The 15,185-nt window shown below is 41.2% G+C and overlaps 1 protein-coding gene across 2 annotated transcripts in view; it reads right to left on the bottom strand.

Moving 5' to 3' along the window:
* Positions 1–4,674: 4,674 nt before the first annotated feature.
* Skil (SKI like proto-oncogene) overlaps positions 4,675–15,185 on the bottom strand; it is a 28,347-nt gene continuing 17,836 nt past the window's right edge. Inside the window, exons 5-8 of one of the 2 annotated variants that reach the window (XM_032898568.1) lie at positions 13,693–13,925; positions 10,265–10,494; positions 9,684–9,908; positions 4,675–8,807 (exon numbers count right to left, since the gene is read on the bottom strand). In XM_032898568.1, coding sequence (XP_032754459.1) covers positions 8,649–8,807; positions 9,684–9,908; positions 10,265–10,494; positions 13,693–13,925 — 847 coding nt within the window. In that variant the 3' untranslated portion in view covers positions 4,675–8,648. The remainder of the gene's footprint in view (positions 8,808–9,683; positions 9,909–10,264; positions 10,495–13,692; positions 13,926–15,185) is intronic. The other variant, XM_032898569.1, reaches the window with a different exon arrangement.

Below are 15,185 nucleotides of genomic sequence, written 5' to 3'. Positions count from 1 at the left end.
CACACACACCCCCGGTTTCTCCTTAAATCCCACACCTTCATACACACTTCCTGTCTTTCTCACACAGAGGCAGCACCCACGTACAAACCTGCTTGCCCCTCTAGGGTAATAAATCTCCTTTGTGCTGAGAATTTGGTATCTGGGGACCAACCCTGAGGCCACTTCACGTATCACACACACAAGCACACACCACACACACACACACACACACACACACACACACACACACACACACATATACATACCACACACACACACTTCTAAAATAAGATGAATCTTCGGTTTCTTAAGAGATAGGGCATCTCAATAGATGGTGCGTATTCCTTTTGCCTTTAAAGGCACAGAAAGAACAATTTAAAGATGACCCAGGGAGCTGCTCAGTAGTAGCCAGAGCATGTGCGTAGCATGACACTTTGGTACAATGCATAAGGCACACACAGAGAGATGCTACACGGGGAAGGAAGGAAATGGGGGAGGGAAAAACGAAGTCCCAAGCAAAAGAAAGCTAAGCGGTTAAGAACAATCTTTTCTGACCATAATTGTGTGGGAGATTATAAATCAATAAACGGAGAAATTTCAAATTTTTCCCAGTTTATGGGAACCAAATAAAAGCTCCTGACATAAACACTAAACACACAGAAGTCCAATGAGTCAAAAAAAAAGGAAAATTAAAATAATTTTCATTTGAGACAAATGAATACAGAAACACAGTATTCCAAGACTCACTGTGTGCACCTAAAGTGATGCTAAAAGGGGGAGTTTATGGCAATAAATGCCAGCATTTTTTTTTTTTTTGGTTCTTTTTTCGAGCTGGGACCGAACCAGGGCCTTGCCTTCCCTAGGTAAAAGCGCTCTACCACTGAGCTAAATCCCCAGCCCCAATGCCAGCATTTTTTAAAAAAAGATTCTGTAGGGCAGCAAGATGGCTCAGCAGGTCGGAGCACTTGGCCCAGGTCAAACTACCTGTGTTTGACCCTCAGAACCCAGAAAGAAAACAAGGAGAGCCAACTCCACAAGTTCATCTCTGCACTGAGGTGAGCACCCGGCATGTGCACACACACTAATACCGGCTTTCAATCTCATTCCGTCTCCTCGCTACAGAAAGGGGACTGAGAGACGCCTGAAGACTGTAGAAAGAGCAGACTAATAAGGAGGAGCGAGAGTTAAACAAGACACCAGAAAAACAACACAAAAGGTTTGGGGACCCTCAAGGGAAATTGTTCCTTTTTCAAGGGGAGAAAAAAAAATCAACAAAACATAATGACTAAAAAAAAAAAAAAAAAAAACAGAAAGGAATCAAAATGGAAAACGCATTTGTTCTAACCAGCACAACACGTGGCCCGACAGTGCTGGCAATATCATGGAATGGCATTTCATTTTTTAAATGTACTGCTACGTATGAGTAATAATTACATGGTGATAAATTGAATAACCAAGAGAAAAATGTGTATATTATTGGGCACATTTAATCCACCAAGAAAATGCTAAATAGAAAATTTTAAACAAGTGACAAGAAGACTGAATCAGTAAACTCTGTCATCAAGAATGATCAAGGACTCCCACCCACCAGCTGATAAATCCACTCGGCAAGGTGCCAGTCTATAAAATAAACATGTAAAACTCAGGTTGCATTCCTATACCCTAAAAACAAAAGAATCCTAAATGGAAATTAATTTATTCTATGCATCAGTAAGAATTACTTAAGGATAAGGTTAACCAAGAAAGAGAATGATTTGTGGACTGAAAACTACAAAAAATCCTGGGTGAAATTAAAGACCTACGTGGAGAGACATCCCAAGTCCATTCTCCCTAAAATCTAATTGTGTTAGGATGGCAATAAACCCAAAGCACTCCACGTATTTAGTGCAATCCTATCAAAATTACAATCACATGAAAGCGAAACAAACCCAACAGATACCAAATTATCAAAGTAGTAAGAATAAAAAAATCTGAGGCCCAGCATGGTGGCACACATGACCCCAGCACTGGAGAGAGAGGGGTAGGCAGATTTCTGAGCTCTAGGCCAGCCAGGCCACACAATGAGGCCCTGTTTTTAAATAGAAATTTAGACGACTCACACGTCTTCGTTTTAATTACATCAAAGCTCCGCGTCAAAACAGTGCATTTCTGAGTAAGGGCAGATATAAAAGAGCCCAGAAATATGCTTAAGTGACCTTTTTCCCCCCAATAAAGGTACAAAGACCATTTGATGGGAAAAACTGAGGTTGGTTTTGTGACTTGTTTTTTTTTTTCAATAAGAGGGGTAGGAAAACCGGAAGCCAATATATAAAGAAGAGGAGAGAAAGGAGACAGTATTACATCAGATAACTGATCAAGGACCAAAATTAGAGACACTGAACTTGGCAACAATTATGACTCCAAGACAAAGAATAAAAAAAAAAAAAAAACCAAGTAACACAAACTGGACTATTAAATTTAAATTTTAAACTTGTTCATCAAAGAGTCAACCTGAGATGTAGGATACCCCGCAGATAAACTTCTGTTGGATATTTCCAGAGAGGTTTAACTGAAGAGGAAGGACACTGAACAAAGGCAGCGCTGGCTCAAGGGAGAGACCTCAATAAAGAAAAGCAGTCACGTCAGCACCAGATTCACCCCTCTGCTTCCCGACAGCAGGGGTAGTGTGACCAGATGGACTGTGTCCCATCAAACTGTAAGCAGAAAGAAGCCCGGCCTTCCTTAAGTTTCTTTTGTCTGCTACTCTGTCATGGCAATGAGCAAAGTAAGACCACAATGAAAAAGACAAAGCAGAAAGATAGAAAACATAAGCAAGTCATATTCTGAAAAAGGATTAACATAAAATTACGGATGCTCAGCATGCAAGAGGGTCAGTATGCAGCACAGTAAAGAAACCCAGACTAAGGCGGACTCCTACAATCCAGCAAAACACAACTGAAGCCAGTTTTCCAGAAAAGGGCTTGAGGATGTCTCCAAAAACATACAAATGGTGAATAAGCACACGAAAGGGGGTTCAACATCATTGGTCACTGTAAAAATGCAGGTCAAAGCACGTGATATGGATAACTATTACTGGTTAAGATGAAAAGTGCTAAGCTCTCACAATATAGAGATGCTGGTAGGGCTACACCGTCTTCCCAGTGGACATGTAAGTCCATATGGACATTTATAGGTGCTTTGAATAGTTACAAAATTAACAGTCAAAATATGAACTTAAAATTTCCACAAAGACTTGTCAATCAACAGTCAGGCAGTATCTACAAGAACTATAAAGCAGAAACAACCCAATGGCCATCAGCAGACAAAGGGATAAGTAGACTACGGAATTAATGTATGAAGGAAGATTAGTCAGTGGTAAAGGATGCTTGTGACACGGAAGGATCCTGAAAGCCTATCAACAGGAGGAAGCCAGACACAAAGGGCAAATATTTTCACTCCCTATAATACCTACAAGAGTGAAATTAGACACAAAGGCAAGATTTACAGCTCAGTAGCACTGGTAGTCTGGAAATAATTATGACTGCAAACACTGAATGTGCACAGCACCACTGAATTACTCTGAAAATGGCCAAAATGAATGTATATTTATGTCACAGAAAATAAATGGTGCAGAGTATTAAAACCATTCTCAGTGACTCCCGATGACTGTAACAGTTTCTCCATATTTGTGCCCTTATGAAAACCCCTCAATCAAGTATTAAGCTGGACTCAGTCACTCATTCTTTTTTCTTTTCATTTGTTTGTTGTTTTTTGAGACAGGGTGTTCCTGTGGCACCCTGGCTGTCCTGGAACTTATTCTGTAAACAAGGATAGCCTAGAACTCAAGAGATCCACCAGGCTCTGCCTCCTGAGTGCTGGAGTCAAAGGCATGTGTCACCACACCCGACTAGCAAGCCATTTCTAACCCACAAGGGCAAGGCAAGTGAGTGACTTGGAATCTCGGTCTGATGAACAGTGACGTTGCTGTCTTCTGGGTGACTTACTTGGGAAGTCAAGTTCCACACTGCCACACCATCAACAGAGACAACACGTCCACACTTGAGGAACTGTTTGTCCACACCCACATGATGAGCTCACCAGAGCAAGCCTTCTGGCCCAGTCAGAGTCTAATGACATCACCCAAACCAAAGCACCCAGTCAAGCTGATCCCGTACTTGACCCTCAGATACTGGCACTGTTTGCCCTAAGGTTTGTCCAAGTAGCAAGACAACCACAAAATCCTGGCACTTTTTTTTTTTTTTTTTTGGTTCTTTTTTTGAGCTGGGGACCGAACCCAGGGCCTTGCGCTTCCTAGGTAAGCGCTCTACCACTGAGCTAAATCCCCAGCCCCAATCCTGGCACTTTTAACACTAGAATAATACTATACAAGTTTGTGATTTACCATAAAAATTCCTTGTTAATTATATGTGCATAATAAGGTAGAGAGAGAGAGAGAAATGGGGGCTGGAGGGATAGTTGAGTGGGTAAGTACACTGCCTACTATTGCAGAAGACGCTCTTCAGTTCCCAGCATCCACACGGCTCACAACCATCTCCTCTGCTTTCTGTAGGTACCAGTCACTCACTTGGTAAACATACACACATGCAGGCATTCACACACATGGAGACAGATAAATCCGTTTAAAAGGAAAGAAAAATGTTCATCACAGGGGGACGAGAACATTAGCAGCTGAAACCAAGATGATCTGAACCAAACTTCATTGGCATTAAAAGTGTTTATTGGGAATATCATCCAATCTATACAAGTTATGTACAAGGCATGAAAATGGCAAACAGCACAAAATACGATTGAGGTATAAGCTAAGAGCACAGTATGTCATGTTTCAATAAATATAATCCAAAATTTGTAAACTAAGTAACCAGATAGATGAGTCATTTTTTTTAGTAAAACCATATAAAATATTTATTTCACGTGAGGTAGAGGACAGTTTTGTGTGTCGTGTAATGCAACCAACCACAGCAATTTTAATCATAAAACTATATGCATTGGCAAAATTATCAATTGAGTTATGCTCAATGTAGCTAATTTGTTTCAGTAGTTGCAGAAGGGACCATTCACATACTGCCTTCCCAGGTTAGAAACTGAGGGATAATTGAACTATTACACTGCCTTAAAATTACTACAGGAAGTCCTTCCAGCAGAAAAGCTAATGGTGACTACATGTATCACAAACTCACAACTCAAAAGGTGTCCTAGATTTAGCAATTATTCTAATGGGGTGTTTTCATGAGAATTACTTCAATGTGCTGTGCTTTCTTTATTTTCAAGTGAGGTATCTTATATTGAAGAAAAAAATCTTATAAATTTCTTTTATACTAAACTAACTTTAAACACTATTTTGTTTTCTGGGCTTAATTTTAAAATGTTTTGTATTTGATCACTTTCTAATTCCAAAACAGTAGCACTATATAAGACATTTAATTCTATTTCTAAACAAGCTTCAAATTGTATTACATATTTTAAAAGCCATTTAAGTGGGAAGATTAAAAAAGACTGTCCTTTTAAACAAGATACAATACAAAATACCCATATATGCTTTTCTTCCAATAGTGGAAACGCTTAAGTATTTTACACTAGAAAAAAAAAACGTTAAGCTCTGTTTAAATATCTCAGTTCCACGAGTATAATAAGTAATGCAGCAGTTCATATCACATATTGCTGATTGCTTCCATGAAACCATTAACAAGTAGATCCAAGTTCAGGAGCAGGGGTACAGCATGGACACAATCTGTCGTCAGTTTGTAATGTCCTGCCCTAAAGGTTAAATGCATAACGGACAAGTGAAAACAAGCATCCTTCCCTATTCACTCAAAGCATAGCATGGTGGGCAGACCTTCCAGAAGTGGATGAAAACCCTCAGGACTAGCTGTGCAGCTCTTGCTAGGGAAATACCTCGGGCACATTTCTTATTACTTGTGCTTCCTTTTCATTTTGCTTTTCTGCAGACAGGAGCCACAGACACAGACACTGGTTGTTCTGGCGGACTCTGGAGGGATGCAGGGAGCCTGCAAACAATGCGGTTACTTCACTGTTTCACCGACTTCGGTCTGCTTTATAATTCACTATGTACAAATCAGTTTTTTCATTACTCCTTCCCACCCCTGTACAAAAGATTTTACATATAAACAGCTTATATATTAAATATGTTATAAAATTAGCTCAAGAAGCATAAAACATCCTTATTTCCAAAACACAAGAGATATAAGCGAAAGACTATACTTCAAAAATGGTAAAGCCCGAGCCAAGCCTAAGTTGTTGGTAGAATCTTTCAGTGCTGGGTCTCAGCTGTGGTTTGTTTAAAGCCTGCTTGACGGCAGCAAGAGCTTCCACACTTAATACCTTGATACACGTGGTGCAAAGTCCTCAGTGTGGACCACAGAGAAAAACCACCCACAGCAAGCATCACTCTTCGCTCAGTATAAAAGCTAACGCCTGTGTCTTCCACTCCTAAACATAGCTTTTCAGAGTAAATGGTCTCATTTCTCCCTAAACAGAGGATGGACTCTGAAGGGAAATCTGCTTGCCCAGTGAACTTGGCACAGCACACGAGACCTAACACCAAAGCAAACCTTAAGACAGCAACCAACACACAAAGCGAGCATGCACAAAGCAAGCTTCCTATGGGTATTTTAGCAGAGGTCACTTGTGGAGGAGTACAGAATTTCAAAGTTGGTTTTCAAGCTATATGGTGCAATGTAAATTAAAGTTACTTTCAACAGTAGGAGATATGATATTTACAGCTGATTAAAAATTACTTTAAAGGAAGTTTAGACAGAAAACGATGGCACATCATTTCATCTTCTGGAAAGCGAAGGCTACGCTCAACAATGTCACGAGGCAAGTTTCATCAAGACTAGAAAAATCACACTTACTAAGCAGCACATAAGCAGAACACTTCTGTCAGAAAAATAAATGGTGCAAGTCCTTGAGTCTGCCTCCCACACAGCCAAGCACACTGAACTGACATCTAAGCTAATGCTATTTTACAAACGCCTGTGGTTTCCTTCTCCAGAGCTAAATAAAATGACATATATGGTCCCTGTGCCACTTAACATGTTTCTCCCAAGGAGGTTACAAAAGTCAATACATTAAATTATAGAACATAGCAGAATAAAACCACATTTAGGTCACAATATATTTAGGAAACAAACTCCCTTTAGGAAAGTGGAAAAATTGCCTTAGACATCAGTATCATAACACAAAGTATGACCATAACAGGTGTGATAACCCAGGGCTCTGGTGTCTCACAGCGGGGAGGACAGTGACAGCCGTTTCTCCTAAGTTATCCCTTAGCACAGATCTCAAGTCACTGCACGTAGTACCATGAGACAGTTCGGGACACATGAAACAGAAGATAATGCCACAGCTGCTTTCAGGGACGTCCCTAAAAGAACTGCACAGGGCCAGCGGTGGTGGGGCTCATCCTGCCAACCCAACACTTGGGAGACAGAGGCAAGAGGGTCTCTGCAAGCTGGAGACCAAACAGAACAAAAACAACAAAGTACAAAGTCGCTAAGAATTTCCCCTAGTAAATCCCAAGCCAATCATCTAGTAATGTGAAATTCGATGGTAAAAATGTCAGACTTCATGTGCAAAAAACAAAAACAAAGAAAAGTGCAGAGGCTGCCCTCCCTCAAATCACGGAATTCATGTCATCTACAGTTCCTGCTCCTAGCAGATACTCCCACTGTGGATTATTAACCTATCACATTTTCTTAGCTGACTGTAAATTCCTGATTTTAAGATCAAAAAGTCATAATGGTCCATTTGTGCAAGTTTTAAGATAACATTTAAACATACAAAAGTCCAAAATAATCTTTAAGATATTTAGTATTTTATAATTTAAAAGAAAAAATCCATTATATAAATTTCTTAAGACCTTTGTAAGACTACATATAAAAACTGTACAGAGCATTGTGAGTTACATAGGAAGCGGTGTGCGTCAGTGGAATCCACTTTCCTCATGCACATGAATGAGTACTCCACACCTCTATTAACAGGAAAAGTTCAGAAACCATTTTAATTTTCTGAAGTCACACACACATATCTAGATATGGTCACTCTTAAACAGAAAGACAAATTACAACTGCTTCTTGTGTGTAGCATCAGAGCACAGCAAAGTGTGCCCCACCCACCCGCTGTATGTCGGGGAGGTGGTACTAGCATTTCATCAGGAAAACTCCTCTAGGAGGAAACCAGAGGAAACTCATTCTACAACCTGAACAAAGTAACAACAGGCTGGGTGTATAAAAGTCAAGAGATTCTGTAATGAGAAGGATACAGAGTGAGTAGCTTTGTATCATAAACATTACCTCTATATCTACGGTCGAGCCTGAAACAATGCATAAGAAAACTGACACAGGTACTTCCCACCACAGGATGCTGCTTTGGAAAGTGTAACTGTTAGAAATACAGGTAGACTGCCTACAGTTCAAATTACATAGGTTATTATTACCAAGCCAACTGGAAAAAGTACAAAGGAGCATACATTTTCATTCATTTGGAAATGGAAAAATCTGTATTAATATATAATCTTCACTTTTGCTGCCCTATAAATGAACAGAATGCCTAGCTACCTTCATGCAAGTAAGATGTTAGAATTCAATTTTCAAAGCAAGTGACAAACATGAAGCCCTGCCAACCAAACACAGGCGCGTCTCCTCTTCCGCTTACTCCTTGGCGGTCTTGGACGACTTCACGATCTGCAGCTTCAGTTCCTTTATCATCATCTCTAGCTTCTGCCTCGCCTCCCGCTCCTGTCTCAGTTCATCTTGCAGTTCTTGCCTGTCGGCCTCAGCATGGTCTAGTCTTTGCCTCAGTTCTGCCAGCTGTGTGATTTAAAAGCCGATGTTAGTTTTCCATCACTTTGACTTGCTTCCCATTCAGTCATCCTGCCATGGCTATGAAACAAAACGAACTGTTTTCCTGCATATCTTAGAACACCTAGTACTTGTGACAACTGACGTGACAATGGACTGGAGGACTAGGAGCGTCACGAGGAACAAGCATGTGGCATGCTCGCACAAAGGCTGCTGGCGTCACTCCGACAGTCTGCACAGCTGCATGTCCATGTGCTCGTCTTCAGCGTTTGTGAGAGAGCGACACAGGCTTACTTATGTTTGCCTCCACTTCCAAATACAGGAGGCAATAGTTGTGTTTGCTAATTTGGAACAAAAGCTCATCTTACTCTATCAAAATAACGAAAAACTAGATCCTATTTACTTGTTTATTCATTTATATGGTGCTAGAGATCGAACACAGGGTCCTATACATGTTAAGCAGATGCTTTACCAATCATCTACATTCCCTAGGCCAAAAAGATGCAAAATTTTAGAGTACTAGACATTAGTAATTTAAATAACTGAATTACAGAATTTCAATTAAAAGTGAAAATAATAAAGGTTAAAAAACCTTATTAGAGCCAGGTGTGGCGGCACACACACTTAATCCCAGCACTTGGAAGGCAGTCAGATCTCTGATTTTGACTATACAATGATACCTTCTCCACACATCCCCACAATGAAAGCAGATAAAGGAGGAGAGGGGAGGGAAAGAGAAAGAGAATGCACTACCTTAGTGAATAAAAGCTGTGCTTAAAACAATTTCCCATCCTGAAATCTAGCCCGACTTGACCAAAGTAACTCCTTGACAGTAAGGTCCAGCCCATGCCACAGGTCCAGCCCATGCTGCAGACGGCCACTCACCTGGGCTGCGTATTCAGCCTCTTTGTCTTTCTCTACGTTTGAGTCACAGGTGCACTTCTGCTTCATCACCTGCTCCAACTTCTTCTCTAAGTCTCTCTGCTCAATATAAAATTCCTCCATCCTCTGAGCATGCTCATTCTGCAAAGACTCAAGCTCTTTCTGTAGATTCTGCTGCTCTTCAGTGAGCTCCTTCATCGCCTTTGAACTGCTCAGCATCTCCACTTCCTGTAACATAAAGTGAAAATTCTTTATTTCTATCCTTAGGAAGAACTAAGTCACAAGGTGTGTGAAGTGCAGCCGTGTTGTCATGTCTGCAGAGAAGTGACCGTGAGAGAACTGCTTCTCAGTACAAACCACAGCAGCGGAGTCCATCTGCAGTGTCCCATCTGACTTTCTTACTACTGAAATGTATCTTAACTGACTGTTTCTAGCCGGGCAGTGGTGGTGTGCACCTTTAATCCCAGCACTCAGGAAGCAAAGGCAGGTGGAGCTCTGTGAGTTCCAGGACAGCCAGAGCTACAGGGAAACCCTGTCTCAGAGGAAAACGGAGAGAGAACAATGGCTACTGCTTAGACAGTTACCATCTGCAACTGCTGCTTCTTCTGTAGAATTGAGTTCAGCTTCTCCTGCTGTCTCACATAGGTTCTCATCACGTCTTCCATGATCTTCCCCTTGTCGTCTTCACAAGTAACATCTCGGACCAGAAGTGGAGAGGAAGCTCCAGAATCATGCTTGTCTATGTCTCTCACTAAGGTGCAAACGGTAGATTCAGATTTCTTTTTACTTGTAGAATTATTTGAGACCGATGAATCTTTAGGAAAAAATAGGGGGGGGGCATTAATACCATTGGTAAAAAGTCACTGGAACAATCCATAAGTTAAAAATAAATTCCATTTATAAATCAATCAAAAGCAATAAAAGACTTAGAGAAGGAAATTAACAAACGCAGTGCCAGATGACAACTACAAAAGAAACTAACACATGAACAGGAAATGACACTCCATGCTCATGGAATAAGACTTCATCTACTCAGTGTGATCCGCATCTAAATCGCAGCTCCTATTTCTGCAGAAACTAAATAGCTCGTTCTAAGATTCACATTGAAATGTGAGAAATTCAAAATACTAAAACAACCTAGAAAAAGAGTAATAAAGTTGGGAAGACTCACAACCCCCAACTTCAAATCTTCCTGCAAGCTACATTACAGCGTGGGGCTGATGGTGTTTGCCCATCAGTGTGAAGACCCGAGTTTGAATCCCCAGAACACTTGTAAAGCCATGTGCAGTAGCACACGATTATAATTCTAGCCTTCCTAAGGCAAAATAAGTGCAGATACAGTTGAATCCCTGAGGCTTGAACGACAACTGACAAAAAGACTGTGTCTCAAGGTAGGAGGTAAAGAGCAACACCCAGAGTTGTCCTCTAAGCTACGTGCACCCCACACAAATGTATGCACATGTATGCACACAAACACATCGCACATACACACCAGCAAAACTGTGGTGCCGACAGAAGACTAGACATTTAAATAAGCAAAAAGGAACGCAGAGTCCAAGTGCTCACTTCGACAGCACATTTGCTAAAGCAGAATTATTCCCAATTACACAAGGCCTGAGAAGGACAGCATGCAAACTTGTAAAGCAGTACCTATGTTTTAGAGCAAAGTACATGGATATATATGTATGAAGATATACTATGAAGCCTATTGCTTTGTATGCTAACTAAAGAGTAATTTCAGAATCCAAGCCAGGAGCGGTAGGTGACATACACCTGTGATCCCAGCACACAGGAGGCTGATGGAGGTCAAACTCAAGACCAGCCTGGGCTACCAACAAGGACCTTGTCTCAAAAACTTTCAACTGCTGTTATCATGGTGCCAAGACAATTCAACCAGAAAGGAACAATCTCTTCAACAATGGGCAGCAATACGAACATGTAAGCAGAAAGAAAAAGAAGTAAAACTTCTATTAACATAAATGCTACTTCAAAATGATCTAAATACAAGATCAAAGAATTAACTGTAAAAGCTAAAGCCATTACGTAAAAATCTCTCTGGCCTTGGCCTAGACAATGCATTTGGAGGTGCGACCCGTGAGGTAAGAAAGCAAATTAAACAACAAACTGAGCTGCACACAAATAGCGACCTCACTAACAGAACGAAGGACGGGAACTGAGACTGGCAAATCTCTGTCTAATAAGGGTCAAAACATAGAGAGAGTCCTGGAAGTCCACACGAGAGAAACAACCCACACTAAAACAAGCTAAGGTTGTCAACGGGCTTTTCCTGCAAATAAAATATCCATAAAGACATACTCAACTTCACCAGTCATTAGGAAATGACAAGTCCAAGTCCTCACAACACTGTACCATACATAACCTCTGCAATGACTGTACTCAGAATAGACAGTTCCAGTGCTGACAGAGATGTGCGGACTGTAAACCTTCAAGGACAGCTGAGAACTTGTCAACCGTGTGCCTACTGTGGAACAGTCTAACAGTCTCTCAGAACATCAGCAGTCACACAGCCCAATACACTCCACCACTAAACGCATACTAACGAGAACTCAAAGTGTATGTCCACACTAAAACTTGCATGCCAGTTGGCAGTATTCTTCATAATAACTACATAGGGGGCACAATGCAAAATAGCTACTAACTGAAGAGGGGTTCAACAAAACCTGCATAGGCGCAGGAAAACATTCAGTTCTTTTCTTAGAAGAAATTGTTCCTACTAGAAACACAGAAGAGAAAAACATGCCTAGTAAAACCAGACCTCAAAACCACACACTGTCCTTCTTTTTATCTAAACTGTCCAGAATAGGCACATCCATAGAGACCACAGAGGGTCAAGGAGCTAAAGTCACCCATCGGGTCACTGCCACAGGATGACAGGGATCTATCTGTACAGGAGCCATGACAATGCTCTGGGAAGGAACAGCTGGGACACTTTTCACGACATGGTGGTTACCCTAGAGACAAACAGATTGTATGCTTTGAACTTCTATGGTAGGCCAAACTACCTCACTTTGTTTTTTAATTTAGTTTCTGTTAGTTGTGTTTTGCCTGTGTGTATGTTGTATATCATGTGTACTTATATGTGGTACCAGCAGTGGTCAGAAGAAGAAATCAGGTCCCATGGAACTAGAGTTACAGGTGAGTTGTAAGCCACCGTGTGGGGGCTTAGGAATCAAACCCAGGTCCTCACAAAGAGCAACAAGTGCTCTTAACCACTGAGCTAGCGCTCTAGTCCCTCACATTACTTCTTAATCATTAAAGAAAGTTAATTAGAAACCAAACAGAATGCAAGTGTTATATTACTATCATAGTTCAATTCAGAAGAAACTGAATCACAGCAATAATAATAATTCAAATACAGGAAGCTGTCACACTGTATGCAGACAGGACTGCCAGACGGACACCCGAGGGATGCTAAATACTTCAGCTGCATGGCATTGAGCATGGCTAAGCTGCAATGCGCCATGGAACAGGGCTGTATCTTCATGCACACCTTCCCTATGGTCTACGCATTTTAGAAGGCATAGGAAACAGGCAGGTTTTCTCTGAGGTATCAGCCAGCATCTGCACCGATGTCATCTATCTGTCCCAACCTTGCTTTACTGTATAAGCAGTCCCATTCTATACCTCCTGAACCACAAATCCAATGCAGATATATTTAACATCAGGTAAGTGGTATCTCTGTTTACAGAAGAAAAACAGTGAAGATAAGGGATTCCACCAACAAGAAGGGGAAGGAAAAAGGGAGGTGACAATGTCACTGCATGGGAGCTAGTCGTCCTCTCTCATCATCCTCCACAGGCTGCCACATTCTAGAAAGCTCACAATTGAGGTGCAAAGAAACCATCCTGAGTTTTCAAAGTTAGAACTGCTTTAAAGTAAAAGTTGTGGTTACATAAGGGGAAATTACCTTAAATACAAAAAGCCTTTAAAATACTGAGCAAATGTGTTTCTTAACTATCTGATTTGAAAAACATAACTTCTGAATACTTACCTAAACAACTGTATAATTCTCTACTGGTTTTTAAATCCATTTTCTCCTGCTCCTCAAGTGAGACGTCTGGGTAAGACACTGTCTTTTGGCGCTTACTACTATCATGAGGCTTTTCTGACTGTTTGGAGATGGACTTACTTGTCTCTGCCTTGGTGACCGCTTTAGACTGGGACGCAGCAGAGGCGAGCGACACATTCGGTGCAACCACTTTGTCACACATGTACAAGTAGTAGCTGAGACAGAGGGAAAAGAAAACACACATTACATCACGCTAAGTCTGCATTAGGATGTGAAACCCACCGCTCTACACCCTCAGGGCTCAGCTACCAGAATAACCAAGATAAAACACAAAGAATCCAGGCCATGGAAAAGACTTCTCAGAAAAGAAAGTCCATACTTAAGACAGCAAAACTGAGGGATTTTGCTATTTTGAGAATAACTTCAAAACCCTAAAAAATAAATAAAATTAGAAAACAAAAGTGAGTGTCTTCCTCTTTCCTTAAGACCACCTGACAATTAAAAAGGATGGAAGCCCAGGCCTGACACCTCACATCTGTAACCCCAGGCCTGCCTCCTGGGCTCTACTACTTTCTCAACACACGAGTAACTACGGATGCCAACTCCTGGGCTTCTCAGCAGCTCTGTTGGTGAGGCCCCAGAGAGCACAGGAGTAGTGCCCAGCTGCCCCACAATCCTTGCAACAAAATCCATAGAACGGTCTCTTAAAATTATTAATGAAGCAGCAATAACAGACACTACAAACCTAAACTAAAAGAACAACACTGATTTTTCTCCAAGTTCACGTAACTGTGAGCTTGAGTCATCTACGAGTCTTACATAACAAATCTGAGACACTTCACAGAGTTAGAATCTAAGTAACCTTCCAAGCGGAGAAGCGGTCCCTTCTCTGACCCTGCCCATCTCCTTTTACATCTCAATTTCTTTTCTCTAACTCTTCCCTCCCTCCATTCCTTCCGGTCTCTCCCCACCCTCCCCCCAGATCTACTCCTCCATTTTTCTTTAAGGGGGAGAGGAGCGCAGACCGCCCAGGGATACCAACTGAACATGCCTGGCATAACAAGGTACAACATGACCAGCCTCACACAAGGCTGGACAAGGCGACTCAATAGAAGGAAAGGGCCCCAAGCACAGACAGAAGAATCAGATGTTCCACTTTCTCTCTGTAGGATGCCTGTGTTACTGCTCTTTATCTCTAGGTCCGAACACTTGGTATTCTAATTAAAAATTAAACAAACCCTCACGGATTTAATATCGCCTAGAAGACTTAATAAGAAACTGTATGATAGTGATTTGTGCACATTTGTGAATTTTAAGGTTCAGACTGAACTAGGATTTTATTGAAATACAAACTCTTGATTTTGAAAGATGTGGTTATAAAATTTCCAAGTTTCAAATCCATTTGTTTTTAAAATTACTATGTGGGGTACACACTTTTAATCTCAACATTCAGGAGGCAGAGGCAGGTAGACAGA

Source organism: Rattus rattus, chromosome 3, assembly GCF_011064425.1.
Source record: "Rattus rattus isolate New Zealand chromosome 3, Rrattus_CSIRO_v1, whole genome shotgun sequence".
Lineage (NCBI taxonomy): Eukaryota > Metazoa > Chordata > Mammalia > Rodentia > Muridae > Rattus > Rattus rattus.
This window is presented reverse-complemented; position numbering and strand designations above follow the sequence as displayed.